This window comes from Xiphophorus maculatus, chromosome 12 (assembly GCF_002775205.1).
Source record: "Xiphophorus maculatus strain JP 163 A chromosome 12, X_maculatus-5.0-male, whole genome shotgun sequence".
Lineage (NCBI taxonomy): Eukaryota > Metazoa > Chordata > Actinopteri > Cyprinodontiformes > Poeciliidae > Xiphophorus > Xiphophorus maculatus.
This window is the reverse complement of record NC_036454.1, coordinates 18,224,336-18,249,292: the sequence shown is the minus strand read 5'-3', so window position 1 is coordinate 18,249,292 and position 24,957 is coordinate 18,224,336. Positions and strand designations below refer to the sequence as shown.

Sequence of the window (24,957 nt, the reverse complement as noted above, 5' to 3'; positions counted from 1 at the left end):
CATTATTTACTTGTTAGAATATTCAATTCAGAGTAAGAACTGAGAGTCTGCTGTAAGACTTTACTTGATGTTCACAGGCTCTCAATCCAGTTTGACCACGCATAGCTGTTTTGCAAAGAATGAGACAATATTTCTGTTTCAGTAGCTGTACAAATCTGATAGACACAGTCTCTCAGACTCGCTGATGAAATTACTGTGAAAGGCGGGTCTACAAAGTATTGACTCAGATGAACACTTTACCTTCCCCTTCACAGCCATGCATTCTTTTTGTTTGTCTACTTAACACGTCTCCAATGAAAGGTATGTGGTTGTATTATGACAAGATGTGAAAGCTCAAAATGTCTCAATGCTTTTCCTAAGCACTGTAAGTTGGCTTAAATGATTGTTCACAGTGAACGGTAAGATGTGAGTCTGTCTATCAGTCTGAAATGTTGTTTAGTTAAAAAAAGAGGGATTTAGCATAAGTCCAGTCTTGTGTCCTCATTAGACCAGTCAGCCTAAACATCTTAAAGCCTAACTGGCTGAACAATAGCTGAACAATTTGTCCTTCCAAAACCTAAGCTAGTTAGTCACCATCAGACCTCCTGGCTGAGCGAGTAAACTTTCCCTTCTGCGCGGTTACCAAACAAGGGCCGTTACAACACAGTCCCGTCTGGCTGTCACTTGGTTCGTTGAGACACTTTTGTGGCAGCCAGCAGACGCCTGCTGCAAGCAGACGAGCCATTTTGTTAACAGCTCACACTTCCTGTGCAAGCGTGTGGTTCCAGAGTTGCTGACAGTGACACTTGCAGGACCGAGCCCTGCCCTACTTAACGGGGTAAAGGGAGGAGGGCAGGCCAAGTTGTCAGCAGTGCTAGGTGCTCACTGCTTAGATAAACCTGCAGGATTAGTGGCCCAGTTAAAGTTGGGGCAAAGAGGATTAGCCTCTTCTCGGAGGTGGTGAGAGATTCCCTGTGTCCTTCAGCGCTGCTGGCCTCAGACGCAGATGGGAGAGAGGAGGAGGAGGATGTGAGATGACGGATGAGGCCTTCGCCATCATGAGTGTGAAAATCTTCAGAGGAGGAGGAAAAACAAGGTGAAATGATGAAAGGCAAAAAGGAATAAACCAGTTTGTAGCTTTTTAGCAGTTTGCAGTTCTGTTAGGAAGAAGGAAGATCGCTGAGGACACCTGAGGTCGTCTGGAAGAACTATTCCAAAGAAGCAACGTCCTCTACACATTTCAATATTTGCAGCTGAAGATTACATTTATTATATCTGTGTCAAAAAACAGCACAGCAGACAAAACACACGACTTTTCAGTCTGTAAAAACTTTAGACCTCTGCCGCCATCAACAGACCAACATTGAAATTGCAGTCATATTAAACGACGAGCTAACTTTTTTCAGCATTAGGGTTTAATTACATTCTTTATAAATAATTTCATAACTGATAGTATACTATTTCTTGCAAAAACTGTCAGACTTGTAAGCAAGCTCGATTTCTTTATTCAAAAGAGGTTTAAGGGCACATTTTAGTTGATAGCAAAGGTTTATCACTGATAAAATAAAAAAATGTAAAAAATAACTTAAAAACTATTTTGTAATGTTTCATGCCTCAATCACAAACCAATTTTCATGTTTTCTGATTCTTTCTCATCTAATTTAGTTGTGTGTATTAAAAAATTGTTTTTGTTCCCAGAATTTGTTTTCATTGTGGATTCTGATTCTGTTATTTGTTTTCTAATATCGCATTTAAAATATTATTCATTTTTTTAGTTGCTGATTATAAAAAAATCTTCATCTGCACAGCAACAAATAAAGACTCAAGTTCATGGTTTATAAAATCTGTCAGTGTTTACTGTTCTTTATGGCAAAGTAAAAACAATAATGCATAGACATGTTGGAGAAATGTAAACAGAGACCAATGATTTGTGACCTTAAGGCAGTAGTGAAGCTGTAAAAAATGAAACGCATGTCCTGTAGCACAATGATTCGTATGTAACCCTGCATGCAGCTGATGCACACTAAGGAAAAAAGGGAGAACGCTGTTTAGGGCACAACGCCAACTGCATTGAAAACACTGCAGCAAATTGAGGGGAAGTATACAATGGTTCGGACTAAGAGTTGATTATGCAAATACCGCAGCTGCAAAGGAACAATAACTCTGCAAATTCAAAGACAAGCCACAACACGAAGGGCTATTGTCTTGATTTGCATATTTGCTTGACAACTATAACCTGCCCATCTTGTTCGGGATGAAGTCTTTGTATTCATGTAATAATGTGCACATCAGAAGTTGGCATAGTGCATTGTTTCAGCTCAATTGACAGCTGTTCTGCCCAAGCTGCCAGTTCAAATCTGTGCTTTTTATGGGAGTGCATTTCATTAATACAATATAAAAACGATTTTAAAGACATATGGTGTATAAAATGGATATATCCTGGCTCTATATCCTGAAACTTTCCACCTACAAAATATTCTAAGCAGCATGTAGAGAACAGTCTCTAAGGTAAAGTTTTTAATACAAGGTAAGCTACTTGCTATCGCTATCTTTGCTGGATAACACTTTTCGGAAAAAAATTAAAAAAAGATTTTGTAATGTGATAGTAGCTGCAAAAATAATATAAAAATGTGCTAATGCAGTGATAATCTGTTTATGCTTATTAGAAAAAGCTATAAAGCTGTTTACTTTCAGAATATAGGAACACTCCAAATGCTGAAATGATCTGATTTCCCTGAGTGATCGCCCACTACTGTCTGACATGCAGAGCTGAACAGAACATTAAGGATTTAGGGTTCCTACGCCTCTGTACAAGTAAAAAAAAAAAAAAAACTAATTACAAACTGCAGCTTATCTCCTACTAAGAGCAAACATTTACTGTTAAAATATCTCCAGGTTTGTTTTCACCTATAACTGTGTGCTCAGTGTCAGTCTGCAGGATTAAACCTCTGTTACTTTACAAATAAAACATTATATTACTCTACGCTCTCCCTATGAATTTCTGGCATGAGGCATGTGCGAATTGGGAGGCTTATTGACCAAAAATATCCCCTGAAATTTAATACCAGAGTTGGTGGCTTTGACACAAGAATGAATAGAGTCTCTGCAGGCTTCACTATCTTGGCGTCAGTGGCTCCATCTCTACCACCAGATCATGAGAGCGAGGGCCTCTGCTTAACTCCACCACCCGAGGGACCACAGTGGACCAGCGATCTGAGGGAGAGAAAAAAATCCAATCTTATACATGCATGTAGTCCATATGTCTGGATTCTGTTAAATGGGAATGAATTTAATCACAGCCATCAGGATCTCACCTCTCCTCAGGCCTCTGACACCTGGCTGCACCCCGTTGGTTTGGCTCGTATCAGTCTTGCCTGGATCCTCACTGATTATCGCAAGGTTCTGATTCCAGTGGCACCAATTTACTTCATCCACCCTGAAGGAGCAACACACCACTGTGACTGACAACAGCCTCAGATCTGTTCATGTTATGTGGTACAATAACCAAAAAGTAGAGAATAGTTTTAAAGTAGAAATAGAAATGGAAAAAAAGATGGCAAAAATAACGAGTAGCTCCATTTGCACTTTGTCCCAAGCTATGTGGTGAACACAGAAAAGCTGAGGAAGCAGATACTTTTGGTCAGAAATATAACAACTGTACTACATGAAATCTACAAAATAAAACAGAGTGTGGTGGTATTATGCTGCGGGAGTGTAATACAAATTGAGACTAAAAGACTTTATACAGGGATAACAAAGTTTTACTTGAACAGTTTCAATCAAAGAATATTCATGTGTTGGAAGGGTCCAGTCAAAGTCTACACCTAAACCTTTGTCACTTTTCAGATTTTCATTTGTAAACTTTTTGAAAATCATTCATCATTTTCCTTAAACTTCACAATTCTGTGCTGGTTTGTCACTTAAAACCTAAAAAAAAATCATAAAATAATTTTATTTTTTCATGTATTATTATTTAATTCATAATAAATACAATAATGTACTTATTTATTTTTATAGACAAAATAATTGTATTCATTTTTTATTTTATTTCTTATTATTATAAAATAATAATTTTAATCATAATTATAAAATGTTGAGTGTGAAAACGTTATAAAGTTTTTATCATAGCTGAGGGTTATCATGGGGCTGTATGAAGAGGTTAGGGGTCCCAGTAAATACCTGAAACACCACCGTCGATCTGGTGAACCATCTAGGTTCTTCCCCACAGTCACCATCTCCCCGGCTCGGAAAGACTTGCGAATACACACTGGGAATGCGCGCTCAATGTCCAAGACAGTCGTTGCCCACTGCAAGTAAGGCATGTCAATAACAGGGATTCAATTTGAAGAACTTTCAGCTAATTTGGCATATTTTTCTGCAGTTCACCCATCACAGTGACATTTGCTCTTTCGGGGAGATAATTTGGACTTTGTAGTGTAAAAGTTTGCTATATCAGCTGGATTTTGTCAGCAGGAATTTTTGGGGGGAAGATTTAAGCATGTCTGAAATCATTCTGCAAGAATTCTCTTTTTAATCTAACAAGTACAAAAAGAAAAAGAGGTTAGAATAACGGCTGTCACCTGAAGTTTCCAGATCTTCTTGCTCTCTTTGGATACCTGTCCCACCGTCTCCCCCATCAAGGCAATCAACATGTTGAGTAGCAGCACAAAGGTGAGGATAATATAGGAGACTAAGAGGATGAGAAAAACTCCAGGATATAGTGCACTGTGGATCATGTCCAAATCTCCCATCCCGATAGTCAGTTCAAACAGGTCCAGAAGGAAAGTGCTGAAAGTGTCTGGGTTCCTGCAGTAGGTGGTAGAGTTCTTAGCTGACTCCGTGGGACAAACTGGCAACAGAGACACCAAGGCTGCAGGATGGAAACAGAGTAGGGCGCTTTACATGTCAGTCCAGAAACATGAAGCTAAATATGAGTAAATACAGAGGGAGGCTAACTCTTAGCTCACCTGAAGCATAACCGATCATGAAGAGCACGTAGACAAGCAGGAATCTGAACAGATCTTTGAAAAGAATCTGAAAGGTAAAAACAAGAAAAGTCAATTTATGCACAAAGTGCAGAGCATTCAGTGAGGTGTCAGTGTTTATCATCTGACCTTCTGAATCATGATGCTGTAGGTGCCAGTGAGCTTCAGGCCTCTGGTAAAGTATAGTGTGTTCATCCACCCCAGGACGAGTGCAAACACCATCACAGTGACGTAAGCTTTAACGCCAGACAGGTAGAGAGCAGCAGTGACGATAATCAGGACAGCATAGATGAAGCTGGACAAGCAAGAGGGAAAGATTTGTTAATGTCATAAATGAAATGAAGTCGTGGCTTATTAAAATATCTACAGTATATCGCAGCTGATGATTCAAATCAACATGTGTTGAAGTGATGCCAGACATCCTCATCTTTGAAACTATAAAAACGCCAAGAAGTGTGAGTAATTAAGTGATTAAGTGGGTGACTTAATTAAGAGGATGTTAAATTTGCCTTGGATAAAAGTCTTAAAGAGACACAAGAGGAGGTACAAAGATGGAGGAAAGAGACTTACTACAGCAGCTGAAAGGATCCATCAAAAACTAAAGATTTCACCTCAGGACATTTTTTCAGAAGGACATTCTTAACCTGCAGAGACACACAGAAGAATTTCATAAGCAACACATTGTTGGAGGTTGGATCAATGACACAGTGATTACAGGGAATAAATAAGGTATAATAATTTACATTTGTGAGGAAAAAGAAGATGGCCGATGCCAGTGTTACAATCTCTCCAGCCAGCCGTAAATAGTCAGATGAGGTCTTGTAGGGGTAAGGAGGCGGCTAAAGAAATATCCAAAAAAAAAAGGATTTAGTTAAATCGGTGTTAAGATTGACTGTAAAAACACACAGGATAAAATTATATTTAATTTCACACACATTCAAAAGTTACATGTAATAAAGCACTTAAGCTTGTCTTTTTGTTTAATGTGGCAGCTGAATGCCTTCAGAGATGAGAGATTTGACAGCATTGTTCTGTGTCCTTCTTAACTGTGAGCTTTGGAGTAACTTTACAGTACAGATGCAAATTCTCTGTAAGAAAATATCTAAGCAAGGGTAAAATCTTCATCTGCCTTCTGTGAGTATTTGTTATAGACAGATGAAGCCAAGCTTTCATGTTTCGGCCACAACTGCAAACAGTATGATTGGCATAAAAACAACACTAAGATCACAGAAAGAGCACCACGCATGCAGTGAAAAATGTTGGTGGCAGCATCATGCTCTGAGGCAGGGGTGACTTTGTGTTACATAGAAACCAATAAAATAGAGCCAGGCCAAATATATGAGGCTAATGTTGAGTTAAATTCACACCAACCTCCTCCAGTGTTGGGTGGGAATACGCCACCAAGGTGAAGATGATCATGGAGATGAGGTAGGACACCACGCTGATGTAAAAAGAGGCAGCAGCAAACTTCTGCCACTTGGCCCTCAGCAGCTCGTTAATGGGCTCCACAGCCAGCATCTCATGGCGGTTCTGAAGAAAAATGAAGCATTAAACATAAACCTTTATTTTCCAGATGCAAGTAAAATATTCTTGGGATTTATTTATTTTTTACCTCACTGCTGTTGTATACTAGGATCTCAAGCACAGATGGTTCCTCTCCACATGTATCCAATGAGGACAGGTCGTAGAGGGAGGAGTACACCGGACCGTAAGCCCAGTCCTTAAATTTACGTGACAGATGACGAACTTCTTCATCTTTGACCTCACGTCGAATGATGTGTTGGAAAACCTGGAGGAATATAGGGAAATTGAGTTCTAGACTTTAACTCAAATATATTTTAGAGAGAGAAAAACAATCTTAAATCACAACTGGCCTTTTAGCTGTTTTTTGAAGCAGACAATTTTAAAACACATATCCTCTAAAAGAGGAAGCACTTTTGTATTTATGGATGATAATGTTGCACCTGTAACATCATTATCTTTAAATCTGTCACTCTGTATGACTGTGGACAAAAAAGGACCTTTCTGACAGAACTATAGGAAATAAATGTGCAGTTGCTCTTTGGCAACAAAAAAAAAAGATGGAAAAGATGAAGTAAAGATCATCTATGTGAGACGTATGAGGTAACTCTGTGGAAGCAAACAAAATGAACAGTTTTCATTAAAAAAAGAACTTCTGTTGGACAGGTTTTCCATAGAATTAGATACCAATTAGATCTGGATTTTATGTGAAGATCTGAAGATCAAATCCAAGAATATACAATCTGAAGGAAGAGAACACAACATTGGCCAGGACAGAGAGTTTATGCAGAGTCAACGGTTAGATCTTTGGGGTGACTGTGTGTTGTTTGTGAGCATAAAGTCTATCAAGTTAGAAAGTGCATACTTTTACAGTGGTCTTAGCTTGTTTTTCTTCTGTACAAAATGTCTGTGAATATCCACCAATAATCAATCTAATTGTTCAATTAATGCCCCCTCTCTCCAAACATGCATCCAGATTGCTTAACCACAATATTTAAGTTAAACACTGACTTGTTTTCGTCCTTAGTGTCTGAACCAAATTTCTTCTGGGTAAAACTCATTTGCAGTTGTGTGTCCTTGGTGTAATACTGTTTCACCTTCAAGTACAATGAAACCCTCACAGGACGTAAATTATGTGCTTATGTGGAGAAAAGTGAGACTTGCACGATCATTGCATGGCTGACAGAGGAGTGTTGACACCCTGGACATCAAAATAACAAAGCTGCTCAGAACAAGAGCAGAAATCCCAATGTTTGAACTAAATCCTGACTAAAATAGCAATTTAAATGATAAGTCACAAGTTGTCATACTTAAAGCCTTCATTCTTCACTGAATTACAGATAGACTGGGCACACTACAATTCTATTCTATTCTATTCTATGTACCCTTTAATAATACAGACAGGATGCACGAGGATCGAATGACACAGTGAATGTATCTACCCCAATTTTGCCAAGTTTGGCAGCCATCATGAGGGGTGACATGCCGTCGTTGTTGAGTACTGTCTCCAGGTTGCAGTCTGGGAAGAGCTTGGCACACTTAATCAGCAGCAGGTCATACATCTTTGTGAGGAAACGAGTGTTGTCCTTGGTGTTGTCTGCGATGTGCACGAGCGCGTGCAGCACGGTGTTTCCACGTGAATCCTGGCGCCGCATGTCGGCCTTCTTGTGCGGATTTTCTGTCAAGTAGTGCACTATGTCAGGCTGGTTGGTGCAGGCAGCCAGAGAGAGGGGAAGCTCACCTGAAGGGGAACAGAACAGTTCCTTCAGATTGAACGTATTGGAAAAAACACGAATAGCAGGGTTAATTAAGAGCTGTAGCTGGCATCTGTAGTTTTTCACAAAGCAGACTAAACATGGATCAGAGATCTGACTTAAATCCTTTGCATGAAAGCTGCACAATTAGTGGCTGTTCGAGGGAGGGGCGCAGAGGGGCCAGAGTGCCAAAGGCAGCTGCTGAAAATGAGCCGTTGCCATGGGTGACAGATTACTTTGTCACCTCATATAGAAACGCTCCTCTTCATGGATTTGCACGGGTGCATGCAGAGAGTTAGCGTGAGCCTAAATCCCATTAGCCAACAGCCCTGCCAGGTTCCTGTTCACCTCACCGCAAAGCTCCGCAGCAAATTACTCACACTGTGCCCCGGACACGCTGGGATTGGGGAATGACAACCATGCTAAGTGAAAATAGAAATCCTCACGTCTGTGCTGAAAAAAGGAATATGACACTTGATTTTAATCGAAAAAGTTATTTAAATTTAAGAAGGGAAAAATATTACAAAATTAATCAAAACTTTAAATTTTTCTATTTTAAAGAAAGACTTGTTGATTCTTTACGACGATTGTTAATAAATGTTTTCTTTCGTCATGAATAAGGAATGAAGCAAATATTTCAAGAGGTTCAATTGTAACGACTGAGGTCAAATCTTCACTGTAGCCAACAGAGGGCGCCATTGAGCTTAGTTATTTCTAATTTTTTGTCCTCCTTGCGTTAAGGTCAGCGAGGCTCTTCCTACCAGCAGAGGGTGTTTATGTTTCCAAATTGCAGAACATAGACACCTTTCACTGCATGTCTCAGTAGAGCACAAAACATAATGCTCGTCTTTTTATATATTTTTTGAGCATTTTAAGTGCCAAATTCTCACACCATACTTCAAAAACATTTGGGTGGGTGCTGGAGTATCCTGTCCACATTTCTCCTGCCAAAATCTGCCACATTCAACATAAAAAGAGGGTGGGATTCTGATGTCACTTTCATTTTTCAGCGAAGGCCTCTGCATCTTAGAAAAAAACTTTCCATGCTTTCACATTTCAACACTGCCAGCAACTTCGGAAAATAATTCAAAACACAGACGTGAATTAAAAACCATGTACCCAAAATGGGTCGAGGGAGACCAAGAAATGAGACAGCGAAATTACAAGAACAGCACATTATTGCAAAGATAAAAAACAGACTTGAGAGTCAGAATGAGGTGTTGCAAGAGTGAAAACACAGAAGCACAACAACATATGCTTCTTGATGGCAAAAAAGTTGCTTTACCAAAGTAGAAGTAGCCGCCCTCATCTTTGGGCTGGAAGAAGCGTCCCCTGGCTTGAGCATGGACATCTGCTCCCTTCTCCATCAGCAGCTCCACATACTGCTTGCAGCGTCGCTCGATGGCGATGTGGAGCGCCGTCTGGCCTGAAGACAGAACACAGCTGCAAGAGTTACAGCTATTCAAACTATTTCATTCCACAGCTTCACATTGTGGTAAATTGGAAACATATCACCTAAACCAAGGCCTTTTCCAAGACTTGATTACAAAATGTAGGCATTTGCATTGTTGACAGAAATTTTGCAAGAACAGTTGAGCAAGGAAAAGATTTTCAACTCTGAAGTGCAGTTCCACAATATGACTGTTGGGAAATGCGTCTTTGTAAACTTGATGGTGTAAGTAAGAGAGAAATCTGACTGACTATATATACTGACTATTCAGAATACCATACATTTGGTATGGTACATCAAATGGTAGTACCATACTATGGTACTATGCTCTGTAATTGACCGCTATGACTGTTCACCTAAACAGACACAGCCATGTCGTGGTAGTTTTGATGTAATTCCATAACATGAAAGCCTGTGATGTTGCGTTATAATCTAACCCTCTGTCATGAAGTGTGGGGTGTGGTGGCGAGGCAGACGCTGTAGACCAGGGGTCTCAAACTCCAGGCCTCAAGGGCTGCAGTCCTGCAGTTTTTAGATGTGCCACAGGTACAAAACACTGGAATGAAATGACTTAATGACCTCCTCCTGGTGTAGATCAGTTTTCCAGAGCCTTAATGACCTAATTATTCTGTTCAGGTGTGGTGCAGCAGAGGCACATCTAAAACTTGCAGGACTCCGGCCCTCGAGGACTGGAGTTTGAGACCCCTGCTGTAGACCCAGGTACGGAGTAAAAATGGTGGTTTTAATGCACAGAGTTACAAACAAAAATCCAACACAGTTCAAAAATCGAGGCAGCACTGCTGAGCGGAATCCAGGGCTCAACGCAGGTAGCAACAAGGCATACGAATGGACTAGACGCCAACACACGTCTAAACAGACGCCAAAATGAGAAGAGGACCCGACAGAGACACAGACACACAGGTGACACTAAATACACAGGAGGTAATTAGGGAACGAGAAACACCTGGGAGTAATCGAGGGGAGAACAGGACAACACGGAGACACAGAGACACAGAAAACTCGAAATAAACACACAGAAAAACGCGGAACATGACACCCTCCTTTAAACTCTTCCACAGCTTTCTCCCTGACTTGTCTGCTGTGTTGTTTAGTGTTTACGATGCTGTTTGGTCCCTAATGGTCTCTAACAAACTTCTGAGGCCTTCACAGAACATCTGCATTTATATGGAAAGTCATTTCTACACAGAAAGGCTCTGTTTATTAACGAGGTTGCTTCTGACGGCCACTGGTTACATTGATATTTATTTAGGATTTTCAAAGTAAAAGGGTATGAATATAAATGAACACCACACTTCTCAGATTTTAATAGTCTGAAGGATGTTATGCAATGAGGAACAGTGAGTTTCTAACAGAGTTACAACTATAAACGATACCTTCTTTGGACAAGAAGAGGACAAGATCACAGTTCATTACCACCTTTATTATAATTAATCACTGATGTAATCATTGATATGTCATATTGTGATCTTATTTCCCTACCTCTGTAGTAGACGTCCCTGAAGGGAGTGTTTATAAACTCTCTGAGGTTTCCCGTCTTCTCTGCAATATCCACCAGCACTGGAATGGTTTCGTTCCGACCACCGTAAAGGTTGAGCAGGGCTTTGGGAAGACATGTCTTTCCTGTGGATAGCTCTGGGAAAGATTGTAAAGACAATTACTCCTAAATCAGTCTATCTTACAAAAATGATGTTTAAAAGAAAAGGAGTGGTTCCTGAAATTCAGGAATCACAGTGAGTAAGCAGATGTAGAGAGGACTTGTTTGTTGTCACCCACCAGAGACAATCACTCCTTTAGAAACAGTTTGTGCTGCAGTACTGAGAAACATCGGGAATTCTGGATTGAAGTGAAGAAATTTCTCTAAAAACTGAGAAAAGCAGGTTCAACATGCATTGGCTAAAAGCAACAACTCAGTCAGATATTCCGCAGTCAGACAGAGAGGTACTTCCAGCTGTTGTTTAAAGTTTATCTGACAAGAACATTTTTGCTTTAGTATAATTTTTCTTGTATTTGAGCCAAGTGAAAGAGAGAGTCTGTTTGCTGAAGTCTTCTGAGTATTTTCACTTAACCTCTAACTACTATCCCAATAGCATTGAAGTGTTGAAGTGACTTTTAGGGCAAAATGACATGTTTTGGTGGGGAAAAAACAACTCCTGAGTATCCTTAGAAAGACATTTTGACATTTACATTACTGTTCTGTAAGGTGCTATGTGCTGCATCCTAGGTGCATAAATAAACGTTAGAGGAGATCCTTCCTCCAACTGCTCTTAGTCTCTATAACCATCACTTCTCCCATGAAACTAAATAAGTGATTACAGTTCTACTCATATTTAAATAACATTTCTACTGGTGTTTGCACATCTCTGTTATTTGCACAGCTTTTATTTTCATATATTGTAGTTTGTTCTTCTTAATACACATTCATATTTGTACATTCCTTGGTATAGAGTATGTTATTATATAATTTTGTCCTTACTGTATAATACATCATTCTGTTTTTTTACATACTTTAATCTTTGTGTGAACCTGCATGTCTTGCCACTTTGCTGCTGTTACACCTGGATCTCCCCACTGAATAAAATCTATTCTATTCTATTTTAAATCTAAAGCTCTAGAGTAAAAAAACTGACTTATTTACAGAGAAGTGAAACTTGAACTGAATGCTTGCCTATTATATAAGTATCCCGGTTACATAAATTGCTCATATAAAGGGACTGGGGACACCTGCCAGCACCGGTGTAATAACGCTAATCAAAACCAGAGCACACTTTACAATGTTTACCTGAAGGCTGCCAGAGGTTTCAGATTACCATTTTGGCACATGCTGCCAGTCACCACTGTGGTGAATTACAGGTAGACCGGGCTCAACGCAGCATTTTTTGGGTCCTGGTTTTGGGTGGAGGTTAGGTTTCTGAGCTAATCCTCTGAGATAACATTTCCCTTCATGTCCTTGTCCTCACATCTTAGTTGCTTTTCTTTTTTTCATTTTAAGCAACTTCTTCTTGTTTGTTGATATCAGCAGCTTTCATACATTCTTCTAATTTGCAGGATTCAGCTGTCACTGAGCTTGCATGTTATAAAGACACATGGTTTCTCACTGGCTGCCAGAGCACCATGGTTGCTGTATAACCTGCTATGTAACAGGTGATTATCAATTAATCATATATATGAAAAGGACAATTGCTCACAATAAAGGAAGAGAGAAAGAGGTGTATGGTGGTCATGTGAAGTATCATGTCCCAGCTTCACAGTACAAACAGGTTAATATTCAGTGGTGTAGATACTTACTCCATATGGAATTTCTTGTTTAGATTTTCTGTCATTTCCTAATGTTTCATGTTATATTGTGAAATAACTGTTAATAACCATGTTTTTATAATATCTAATTGGGTGTAGTTGGTCAATTTAACCCACACCTGATTCCTGCCAGACAAACAAAATCAAGAAACGTCTTTAACTGAACAGGAAGTTGGCTAATACTCTTAAGTGTCTTTAGAGCAGAAACAATGCTGTTTACCTGTCAGGAAAGGGTTACAAAAACATTTGAATGCTTATAGACTCCAATGAACCACAGTGAGAGTAAGTCGCCATAAATGGAGAAAACATGGAACAGTTTTTATCCTTCCCAGAAGGGCTCAGTCTACCAAAATGACTCCCAGAGCGCATCAACAATTCATCCAGGACTTGCTCCAAGTCAATCAAAAACAAAATCTAAAGAACTGCAAACATAGGTTGTCTCAGTTAAGCTCCAAAAATAAAAAATCAGCCAAAAATCACATCCATGGCAGAGTCCTAAGCTGAAAACCACTGCTAAAGACTTTAAGCCAACTTGGCTTATGCAGCAGGACAACACAAGAAAAAAACAAAAGGTTTTGGCGAGGCCTAGTAAAAGTCTGGACTTAAATCAAGTTGAGATACTGTGGCATGATCATTCATGTTTGAAGACACACCAAAGTAGTTGAATTAAAACAATTCTGCAAAGCAGAGTGGACCAAAATTTCCCACAGTCACAAGACAAAAGCTGTAAAAGACTCAATGACAGGTGTTGCAAAAGCTTGATGGCAGTCTCTGCCTCCAAGGCTGGCACAAACAGATATTAGTTTTTGGTGACAATTACTTTTTCATATAGAGAAATTTTTGTTTCAAATGTGCTTTGTAAATACTGAGATTATGTTTATTTAGTCATAAGACCTCTTTGATTATCTAAAACATGCAAGAGTGGCAAAATGGCAAAAACAGAAGAAATCTGCAAGGGGGGAAAATGTTTCCCTGCTTTGTAAAGTGAAACGAACCCTTCATCTTTAGCTATCAGTCATTCAGCTATATTTGTCTCCATGAGGATGTCAGCAGTTTGCTGTGATTTCTCTCCACACCCTGTTATAAGCTTGAGAAAACTTCTCAGACACACAGGAAGTTTCTATTTGGCCTGACCTCAACAGGACAAAGGCTGACATCACTCCACCTTATCCCTCTCACATCCTCTCAGAGCAGCTAGGAACAGCAAGACCAGCAGAAACACACAGATGACCACAGTTCAAGAGTTTAAAGGGAAGGACAGAGTGTCACAGAGAGGAGATCATCAAGAGACGAAGATCAGAAGATAAGGACTCACCTCTGAACTCCTCATCTGTGAGCCTCTTCTCCTGACTTTGCAGGTATTCCAGCAGACCCTGGAGGCCCTCTGGGTCTCCATGAGACACACAATCGAACAGTGTGAAGCGAGTGAATATTTTCAGAACTTTTGGTTGGTCAGTGCTTTGACTCTCATCACAAGATATCTCCGTTTTACTGAAAGGACACAGAAACACAGGTTAATGCTTCTTCACATGTTGTTTTCACTGTCATATAACACGACTACTGAAGAATACACAGCTTTATCTAGTGTTCATTCATAGAAATTATGAATGAAATGGGTTTGAGGGAGACAAATGACCTTTTAAGCAGCACCACTCAGCAGCACCGCTGAGTGCTCTTCTAAATGCGCCTCTGTGTGTATGGTGCAGGTATGACGACCAGGAAAAAGTATTAGCCTAAATATTACCTCAACGGCTACAGAGGATCAAACAACATACTCTCTGTTTGGCCAAGAACAGACTGAAAGCTCAGTGTGTGTGTGTGCATACTGACAACATTTTTCCAGTTTACACAGTTTACGAACGTCTCGTTCAAGCAATGAAGGAAACACACTGAGACAGTGCAGTCTCACCCTCTTGGGAGTTTCTTCTTGCGTTTCTTCTGATTGCTTGCATTTCCATAGGTGCCATAGTCAAAGAGGGAGTCCATGGGGGCTTTTTTAGGTCCTGGCACCACATTTGACTCATATATGGTGGTTTCCAGCAGGTCCATTGGGTTTGAAATGCCCTTCTTGAATGCACCATGAAACTTCATTCTGAGGTTCTGTCTGCCGTCTGAGGGCTGGCTGGGCTGGACGCCGGGCTGAGCCTGCTCCAGAGTCGTATCCAGACTTGTGTCCTGTGCTGACTGGGAGCCATCCTCACTCTCAAACAGGTTTGAGAGTGCAGACAGTGGGAAGGCTGCATCATTTTCCGCCTGAGTAGTCCCACCATCTCCAGCGTCCTCAGAAGGAGCAGCTCTGGTGAGGTGGCACCTTCTGAGCAGAGCAGAGCGGCCCTGGAACGATAGCAATAACCAAAAATACAAGTAAATATTTCTCCCTCTGGTGCTTTTCTTTATTTTTTTAGTCATGACTGTTTGGCATCATTTCTTGGAAAAAAAATTTTAAAATGAAATTACATGTACTAAAATAAAAAATTGCTATATATTTATTTCTGCGGTAAGTCTTCTTACATTTTCTTGCATAATAACAACACATATCAATGCATTTTATTTTGTTTTTTTAGAAACAGATTAACATGTACAATTGAGACGTTAAAAAACTTGTGCTTTTTATATTTGTTTACAAATTAAAACCTAAAAACTGTGGCATGCATTGATATTCAATCTGCATTAAAACCTATTCACTACTTTCTCCCTGACTCTGTTCCTTTTTTGTGTTGTTTGTTCACTCATGTTCTGTAACTAACCTGTGATACATTTGGAGAGGAGTATTGTTTACACTGATATAAGATTGTGCAAAAGTGGAATCTGTTTACTAAATAGTTGACTTCTAAAAGCAATTGGTTACACTGGATTTAATTTAAAGTTGTTAGGGTAAATTGTTTTGAATACAAAAGCACACCACACTTTTCAGATTGTTGTGTGCATTCCTGCTTTCTAAAAAAAGTTTTTTGATCTATCACATAAAAGCCCAATGAAAACTGCTTTTGATGAATTGACAAGAAACTGGACCTTTGTCATTTTAAAATTAGAATAATATTGAAGTAAAAGTTAAAACTCAGTCTTCTGCAGAAAACTGAGTTTTAACTCTTCTGTACCTCATTCATCCCTTTTATCACAGTGGTGTGCAAAATTTCACTTCAGGAGAAACTGGAAATGATACTGCAGCACATGGACAACCTGCAAAACATAACAACAAACCGGTAATATAAACTGACAGAAACAAATAAAAAATTATTTGCACGTAAAGGACTGCACTAGAACTTTGTTGTAAAGATTTGAGACATGTGGAAACCAAAGATTTGTGCTAAAACCGTGATGAGCCCAGACCTTCATATGTTTAAACAAAAAGACAGCCCATAAAAATATGTAATAAACCAGGAGTACTGTTTTTTAGCTCAGAAAACGCTGATGTCATTATGAATTTTCCAAACCAACCTATCTAAGCTGACCTTAGCAGAAAAAGAGCAACACCAACACCAGCTCTGAGATCCAACAAAGGAAGACGAGTGACTTACAACCTCTGTCTGACACAAGGGATTATAATACCTTTACACTCCAGCAGGCATTTGAATATTTGGCTTTTGAAAAGGCAAGAAGAACCCGCTGTGTGCTTAACATTTTAAAGTCACAGAGGGACATTAAAAGAAGCGAACTACACACAACACTCATATTGGGTCCAGGAAGAGGAACTCCACAGTTAGAAAGTGGAAGATCCTAATGTTTCCTGGTGATAGTGTCCCTGCCCTGACACTGCTGTGACATTATCTACATCAGGAGGACGTGCGCAAGTAGTCTCTGTTTTGAAATGATACACTAAAGACTCGAATCTTCTATCACAATGTACCAAATTGAAGGAATCACAATATTGGTTTTATTTACAATATATGAGTCTTAGTGCGGGTGTTAAAATTTAGAGACTAACTTATAACATCAGAACTCTAATTTTTGTACTAATATTGAGTCAAAATACACTATTTTCTCAAGCTTCTTTAGGTAGAAAATATGAGGCAACTCACCTTTTACTCTGATGATCCATATTTCTTTTCTTCAAACTACTCAATCCGCTTTGTCTCACAGTTCAAAACTCTTGTAACTTATTTACTCTCTCCCGTCCATCGCTCCCGGTTCTACGCTCCTGCTTCCAATGTGTCTCCAAACAAATGTTTTAAACTTAGACCAAAGTGCTGCCCTGCTTCATGAGTCCAGCCACCGCAGACCTCAGCCGAACAACGGATGCTTTCATTGATTTTGGGTGGGACATACGTGGCCGCCACCACCTTGCCTAAAGCAGGGACCGCGGAAGTATGAGGTACAGTACCACTCACAGCCACTAGAGGCGGACTACAGCACAAAGCTGCAGTAGGTTAAACCAGGTATCATCCTTGGAAAACTTTTTCTTTTTCCTGGAAACACAAAGACAAGTTGGGACAGTTGATGGTATTACGGCAACGTTGAGGTAACAAGATCCTCTTGTTTATTTCTGTCCAAAAGTAAAAACCCGGAATGTTTATTTATTTATTTTTAGCTTGGCCACTTTAATTAAAGATTATTTGTCTTTACTTAAACTTAAAAAGCGCAGAGGTTATTAGTCATCTGCATCTTAGTAAAAAAAATTATATAATCACAATAGTGGCATGTTTCTCACCTTTTGAAAACACAAAGTGGAGTGGTCTATAAGCAGGGTGTGGCAGGCCAGCATGCCTTAACCCTGAAGGGGAAATCATGCACAAATAAAAAAAACAAAAAAAAAAACAGGTTCCACCAGAGACCCAAATCAAACACCAGTCAGTTCCTGATAGTTCCCTGAATTTTCAAGCTACTTTACGATAAAAGTGTCATCGTCTTTAGGTTTGTTGATTTGATTCTGACTTACTTTGATATGTTGGGTTCTTTTTATGCTATTATTTGAGTTAAATTTACTTTGTTTCTTTAATGGGCTTTTTTGTGGTTTCACAAATGGTGATATGTTTCTCACGTATTCAAATTCACAGAGGGAAGTCAGAAGGGATCACTTGTTGTCATGTACAAAATAAAAACAGGTTTGACAAGAAACTCAAATGAAACACTGTTTTCTCCTGACGGTTCCTTGGATTTCAGAGGTACTTCATTATAAAATATTAACCTTGTTGTAACCCTGACCTCTACGGTATGTGAGAAAGGTCAGGTACTACTGTTGGCTTTGTTTAAATATTTCAACTAAAGAGAACATTTCTTATTAAGACGAAAATAAAACTGAAAAGCTTTTCTGCAGAGAATATAAATATAATATATAATATATTATATAATAAATATAATATAAATATAATATATACTTTAAAGTTTATTTTGTAAGCATGTTAATGAGACTCAGTCATGACTTTCTAAGTATTTACATGGCTGACTCTTTTACTCATTCTGCTTTGCACACTAGCTCATCTCAGACAAATTGGTTAGAGTGTGTGTAAAGAGCCCAGTTCATGTACATGGACCCATTTTTAATAATATAACTGGATACTTATTTGTTCTGTAATAGTATTTTTCATATTGTGAGTTTACTGTTTAGAATCCTGTACAGCTGAATTATATGACTTCAACAATATGAGCAGCTTTTAGTATAACAGGTATTTTATAAATTAGCAAAAGAAATGTACTAAATTTGCTGATAAAGAATGGAAATTCACATGTCCAAATCAATGTTGTAGCTTTTTCTGAAACAATACATCCAAGCGTGGATATAAATGAAACTACCTAGAATGACTTCATAGACTGACCTCTGGAAAAAAAAGACCTACTTTAATTTGAGCAAAGAAGAAAAAGATACATGAACTTTACTTTAGTGTATTTTACATAAAGAATAATAATGAAAACAAAAACTCCTGTAAGAATATCTTTAAAATGAGATATGTTAAATTAATGAAAATGATTGATTTAAAATGATTTAATGAAATCAGAAAAGGGAATTTTGAAGTGGATTCATATTTGGCAGCAAATGCATTATATGCAACAGGTAGGAGAAAACTAGACATTGGCTTATAAGAAGACGTGCTCTCCTTTTACACTGAAACCAAAGAGGAATACAATTTTTCTTATTAGTCTTACAGCTGAGAACTAAGTGGGGGAAAAAACTGTGGAAATCTTGTGGGAATATATGTTAGTGTTCATTCATAGTCAGCCAAGTGGAAATAATCAAAAGAACTTAACTAGAAAGCAACTGGATTTCCCTCTTCATGTTTCTTCAAGAAACAAGAAAAGTTTGTCCTGGACCAGAAAGGACAGCAGACCTTGCAGATTATCATGAGTGATAATCTGCATTTTTCTCTCAGTTTGACCATCCTGTTCATACATACTGACCCATGAAGTCAAGGTCAATTTATTTATATAGTATATCTACAAAGAACTACTTGTTGTCCAAGTAAGTGCTGTGGTTAGGGAAACAGAGACACATAGAAGTCAATATAAAAAAGGAACACAAAGATGAAAGCAACAGGGCCACTTTAATGAGACATGCTGTCTACTTAGGACAAAAATGGATGATCAATATTAGACATTTCTTTTAAAAAAATGTAAACAGTCAAAGAAATCCACCAGAAGACAAAAACAAACAGCACAAAACTTTATGATGAAGGTTTGACCTAGAGCCAGATCAGCCAGATCTAGAGAAACTCATCCATGCATTCATCTTCAGTCGTATTGATTATTGCAACAGCGTCTTCACAGGTCTGTCCAACAAATCAATCAAACAGCTGCAGGTGATCCAGAATGCTGCTGCTCGCGTTCTCACTAAAACCAGGAAGATAGAGCACATAACACCAGTTTTAAAGTCCCTCCACTGGCTCCCTGTAGCTCAAAGAATAGACTTTAAAATACTGTTGTTAGTTTACAAATCACTGAACGGCTTAGCACCACAATACATTAAAGATCTGCTGTTGTTGTATCAACCTTCCAGACCTCTCAGGTCTTCCGGTTCTGATCTGCTCTGCATCCCCAGAACCAGAACCAAACGAGGAGAAGCAGCTTTCAGCATCTATGCACCACAAATTTGGAACAAACTTCCAGAAAACTGTAAAACAGCTGAAACACTGACTTCTTTTAAATCTCAACTAAAAACCCACCTGTTTAGAATTGTATTTGAAATGTAATTAATTACAAATTTATTGATGGAACTTGACTTAATGCTTTGTTTTGATTATTGATTCTATATTGCATTGTGTTTCTGTGTTTGTAATGATGTAAAGCACTTTGAAATGTCTTGCTGCTGAAATGTGCTATACAAATAAAATTTGATTGATTGATTGATTGATTGATTGATTGATTGATTGATTGATTGATTGATTGATTGATTGATTGATTGATTGATTGATTGATTGATTGATTGATTTGTGAGGATTTTTTAGAATCCTAAATTACTGTAGGATACTACGGTGGGTGGATCCTTTTCTCAAGTTCCCCCCAAAATACAGAAAGGGAACAGGTAAGGCAAAACAGAAAATGATATGTTTTTTTATTTAAAAACAATAGCAGATCGAAAATGGATTTCTCCTGTGACAGTGAAAGGAAGCCATGATGTAGCTGCAAAAACGAAGACTCCCACCGTCACACCTTGTAGTCGAGATCAGCGTTCATTCTACTAAACATGTCATAAACAGCATCCACAGTGGAAGAGAAGTTGATGAGAAATTTCCTGATTTTTTCCAAGCATTCTTCCTCCTTCACCTCCCGACCTTTGGAGAGCGCCTTCAGGAAATCTGACTTGTAGGGAGCGGCATAAAGAGCTGCCTAAAAAGAGGAAAAGTTGTATTCAGGCTCAGCTTCATACATCTGATTCTCACATAGCAAACTCCTCATCCTGAACTGACCTTGAAGAGCTGCTGAACAAACCACCCATGATACCTTTTCAGGGCTATTTCATAAGCTTTGGTGATGTTGACTCGGATGAGGTTGGGGTTGCTGTTGTCCTTTTCCCCGTCCACCAGGCTCTGTAGGAACACTTGGATAAATCTGAGAACCCTGGAGAAACAGAGACCATGCATGAGTGATTATGGATTTTCAAAGGTGAAAACAAGAAAAATCATTTAAAGTTGCGCAAAACTGAAAGAAATGTAAAAATAATGAGACCTTTTGAGCCACATAAGCTCGAGCGTTGCTCCAACTTTAGGCCATTCACCTCCATGCATTTCCTTCTCAGCCTCTAGAAGCATCTGAAGTGTCTTGTAGCGTCCAGGGTTGGTATCATAAACTGCCTTGATTTTCTGTCAGTTCAGACAGTACACATCATTTTAATTTTGCTGTAAAATGTAGTCACAGCAGTGAACTCATAAATTATACTTACTGTGATGTTGCTGCATATATCAGATTTTATTGGGGCAAAAATGGTTGGGCCAAGGCAGTCTGAGGATGGAGCGAGAGATGTTTGAGGATTAAAACAAAATCACCAATTTGATCAAAACATTTTTTAGGTAGTTAAGGGTGATGCGATACATTTTAAAAGTAGCTAAGAATACAGTCTCATCTTTAAAACATGAATTAATGCTGGGTTTGATTTGTCTCAAAAGTTCTTGCCCTAAGTAATAAAATTACAAGATTTCTGGATTGTGAAGGCACTAATAACATTGAGCAATCCAAGATGATCATTTCTTTCTGTTGATTTTATGCAAATACTAAAGGCATTCGCTCACAAATAGAGGTTGTAAAGTACTAAGTGTGCCACTGGTTTAATGACATACAAACCATCAGAAGTGCTAATAAATAGTAAATACCTGCAGCAAAAGTGAAATCGAATATGAACGTAGTATGGGTCATAGATCTCTAACTTTCCAAGTTGGAATTCAGAGGCTTTAGAGCCGGTTCTGTTTGGTCCCAATCAAACTTGGACTTTCAAGTTTGAAGAAAGTACTATAACCTCCAGGACTTTTTACATATGATCATTATTAAACCTACCATTTCAAACTGAGTTGCGTTTGAACTATGCATGTACAGGAAATGCAAACTTCTTCTTATGAATGGAGAATTACTGTATGAACTTTTTACTAACAGTTAAAGTCACCAAAATAACAATGCCTTTATGATTTCAGAAGTTCCTTTTATTGTCATTGTGCATGAAAGAAAGCACAATTCTAAAAAGTAGCAACTCTTGAAGGCATGTCAAATAATTGACTAAAATGATAATAAATAAGTATATCTCAATAAATATAAAAATATAGTAAAAACACACAGAAAGAGCTGAGAGGCTAAGGAAAAATATTGATGGATGAGATAAGATGGAAGCTGATATGGATTCTTGTGAAACTTTTGACAAGAGGACAAGCTAAGCGAGGGGTACAAATGTAATTTTTTTTCCACTTCTCACCCTTTGATGAAATTTGTGTTTTAATGTCCATGAAATGAGAATACTAAGTACAAAAGTCTCCTCCATCTCTGTTCTGTTGGACTGCGCCATTGCCACTCAATGCCCCAGACTCACTTTATCTGTTTCACTTTCTTTCATAGCCTTACTCCCAACATCTGGTTGACCACCTGATTCTAGCACAAATGTAATGGTCACTTTAACGTCTTTAACAAAATATACAATACTATACAAAGCAGGCTTTGTCTTCATTTGCTATTTAAAGATGACAATTTCCAGCTTTTTATAAGGGTTTTTCTGAGAGTGGTCAGACAGGAAAGCAAGATGTGAGACAGGGGGAAGGCATGCGGCAAAGGTCAACAGGCCAGGACTCGATTACCTGCTGACACATTGGACCTCTTTCAACCTTTGAGCTGTTGGTGGGAACTAGTCATGACTGTCATCTATTGTATGTACATTTATGTCACCTCAACACTGATGGCAGCATATCTAGTTTCAGAGATGTCCTCTTGTGTGGCATTCTCTGCTATTTCATGTCTCATCACAAGAAGAAACCTTTTATGATACTGAAAAACATACATTTTATACTAGATTAAAAAAAAGTCTGTTGACTCAAAAAAAATTCAGAGAAAAAAGTTAAAACTAAAGTAATTAGAGCTAATTGGGCAAAACTAAAGGAACAATTAGGAATTTAATTGACCACTGTCCTCACAGCCAAGTCTAATTAGACAGACACTTGAATGAATTTGTCCTAGCAGAGTGCCAGACCTTAATAGCTTGTAGGAAAGTTGGCCCAGACGTTTCTAGGTCAGAAAAAACAATAGCAACGAGGAGGAAAGAGTTTAATAGTGGCGTCGGACTTGTTTCATCTCCAGGGTTTCACGTGGCAAATTCAATGGAGAGTCTTTAGCATATTAATACAGAATGAAGTCGCACAAAGATGCACTGCTGCTCCGTGCCGCTGCTGAATGGGCCAGAGCAACTCAACACCGTACTAATCAATTTTCACAACTCAAAATCCAGGCCAGTGGATTAAATTATGCATGCTGAAGGATTGTGGACAACTTGATGGGGAGAAATACGATCCAAACCAGATTATCATTTGGAAAGAGAAGCATTGTAGGTGTAAACTTTGGGGATTTGTTACAACAGATTCAAACTCCTCAGGTTGTGTGTAATCAATGTCTTTCAAGTTAGCGACCTTAAAGTGCAAATGTTGACATAAATCTTGCATGTAAAAAAATCCATTTAGCACTTAGCAGAATTTACACATTTCTGAATCTTTATCCCTAATATCTATTGTCACTTTATTTCTGTTATAGAAATTGAATACAATAGGTCATTAAATAAGTAAATAAATAAAGCTTTTTATGCCGTTTTTCTTTTATTTGCTAAGAAACTTCTCCAGCAAACTGATTAAACAGAGCTTAACTTACCAAAGAAAGTTGGAAGGTACGACACAGCATCCAGAAACGGTCTGGTTTCCACCTGTCTGTCAGCTGGCAGCTGTCTGAACTGGTGCTCCACCAGAAGAGCCATCTCTTTGGTGTGGATGCACTGTTAGCTGTGAAATGAAAGCAGTAGGCTGCCAAACTCTCCACTGCAGATTCACAAAGACGCCACAAGAAGGAAAATCAACACACACACACACACATCTAGAAACACACACACACTCAGGTTACCTACAATGAGTCCAGGTCATTGAGGGACATCCAGCTGCTGGCCTGCTCATGTGATCAGCTGGTTACTAAGAGATCTGGGCAACTGAGACACACATCCAATGCAAAGAAACCTTTCTTCATGTACAATTATGTGTTTAAGTGTTGAAACATCCCTCATTACCCTACATGTTTCCTTAAAGAAGTAGGGGTTCCTCGGAAAGTTTTAGGAATTTTTGTCAACAGTTCCAAGGGTTTTTGAAGGATCTAAATCAAGTCTAATCCATTTATGTTAATTAGTTGCAGACTAATAAAAACCAATAGCGCAACACAGCTTAACTCTGGCTGTAAAACAAAAATCACAAAATTAAATAATTAATTTTAAAAAAGTATCAACAATAGACAACCAGAAAATTGATGGAAAGAATAGCACAAAAAGCTACAGGGTCCTTGTGTCTGTCAGTTTCAGTAGGGGTGGCTTAAAATGATCTACAGTGCTCTCCAAAAATATTTTAAAAAGACTTTGAAAGGCACCATGAAAGTGACTCACAGTCTCAAATATCCATGCATTTTTTCAGTGTTAATGTTAAAGGTCAACTCAAAGTTGCACTAAATTGTAAAGTGGAAACAACTAATACATGTTTTTAAAAATCTAAGTGAGGTTTGCATTTGCGTTCAGCTACCTTTTTTTCTGATACCCGTAAATAAAACACATTGCAGCAAGACGCATTAAAAAATGATTTAATTGTTAATTAGAGTGCACCAGTACCCTGTAGGTAAACTTAAGATAATGATGTTCTGTAAAGCACTTCAAATGTGTGCTATAGAACATCAATGGCAATGACTATGCAGCATGGTGGTAGGAGTGTTGTATTGAGGAGAAGCAATTTGTAATGAAAAGATTGTCGAAGAAAGCAAGAGAGGTTCAGTTTGCAAAATGTGAAAGCAGATGATCCAATGAAACCAAAAT

General features: G+C 38.6%; 2 protein-coding genes across 2 annotated transcripts; both read right to left on the bottom strand.

The window, feature by feature from the left end:
- Positions 1-1,468: 1,468 nt before the first annotated feature.
- Positions 1,469-17,302, bottom strand: trpv4 (transient receptor potential cation channel subfamily V member 4). Its single transcript, XM_023344231.1, has 17 exons — positions 17,024-17,302; positions 16,103-16,184; positions 14,914-15,338; positions 14,320-14,495; positions 11,190-11,342; positions 9,525-9,665; positions 7,928-8,226; positions 6,577-6,753; positions 6,336-6,494; positions 5,708-5,803; positions 5,535-5,608; positions 5,094-5,259; positions 4,947-5,013; positions 4,560-4,849; positions 4,159-4,286; positions 3,294-3,415; positions 1,469-3,192 (listed from the first exon to the last, which is right to left on the bottom strand). Exons 2-17 carry the CDS (start codon positions 16,109-16,111, stop codon positions 3,095-3,097), a joined length of 2,580 nt encoding a protein of 859 aa, XP_023199999.1. The 5' UTR covers positions 16,112-16,184; positions 17,024-17,302; the 3' UTR covers positions 1,469-3,094.
- Positions 17,303-20,550: 3,248 nt separating this feature from the next.
- gltp (glycolipid transfer protein) lies at positions 20,551-23,868 on the bottom strand. Its single transcript, XM_023344263.1, has 5 exons — positions 23,766-23,868; positions 21,316-21,374; positions 21,102-21,235; positions 20,843-20,993; positions 20,551-20,762 (listed from the first exon to the last, which is right to left on the bottom strand). The coding sequence occupies exons 1-5, from the start codon at positions 23,866-23,868 to the stop codon at positions 20,580-20,582; spliced, it is 630 nt and encodes a 209-aa protein (XP_023200031.1). The 3' UTR covers positions 20,551-20,579.
- Between the last annotated feature and the right edge of the window lie 1,089 nt (positions 23,869-24,957).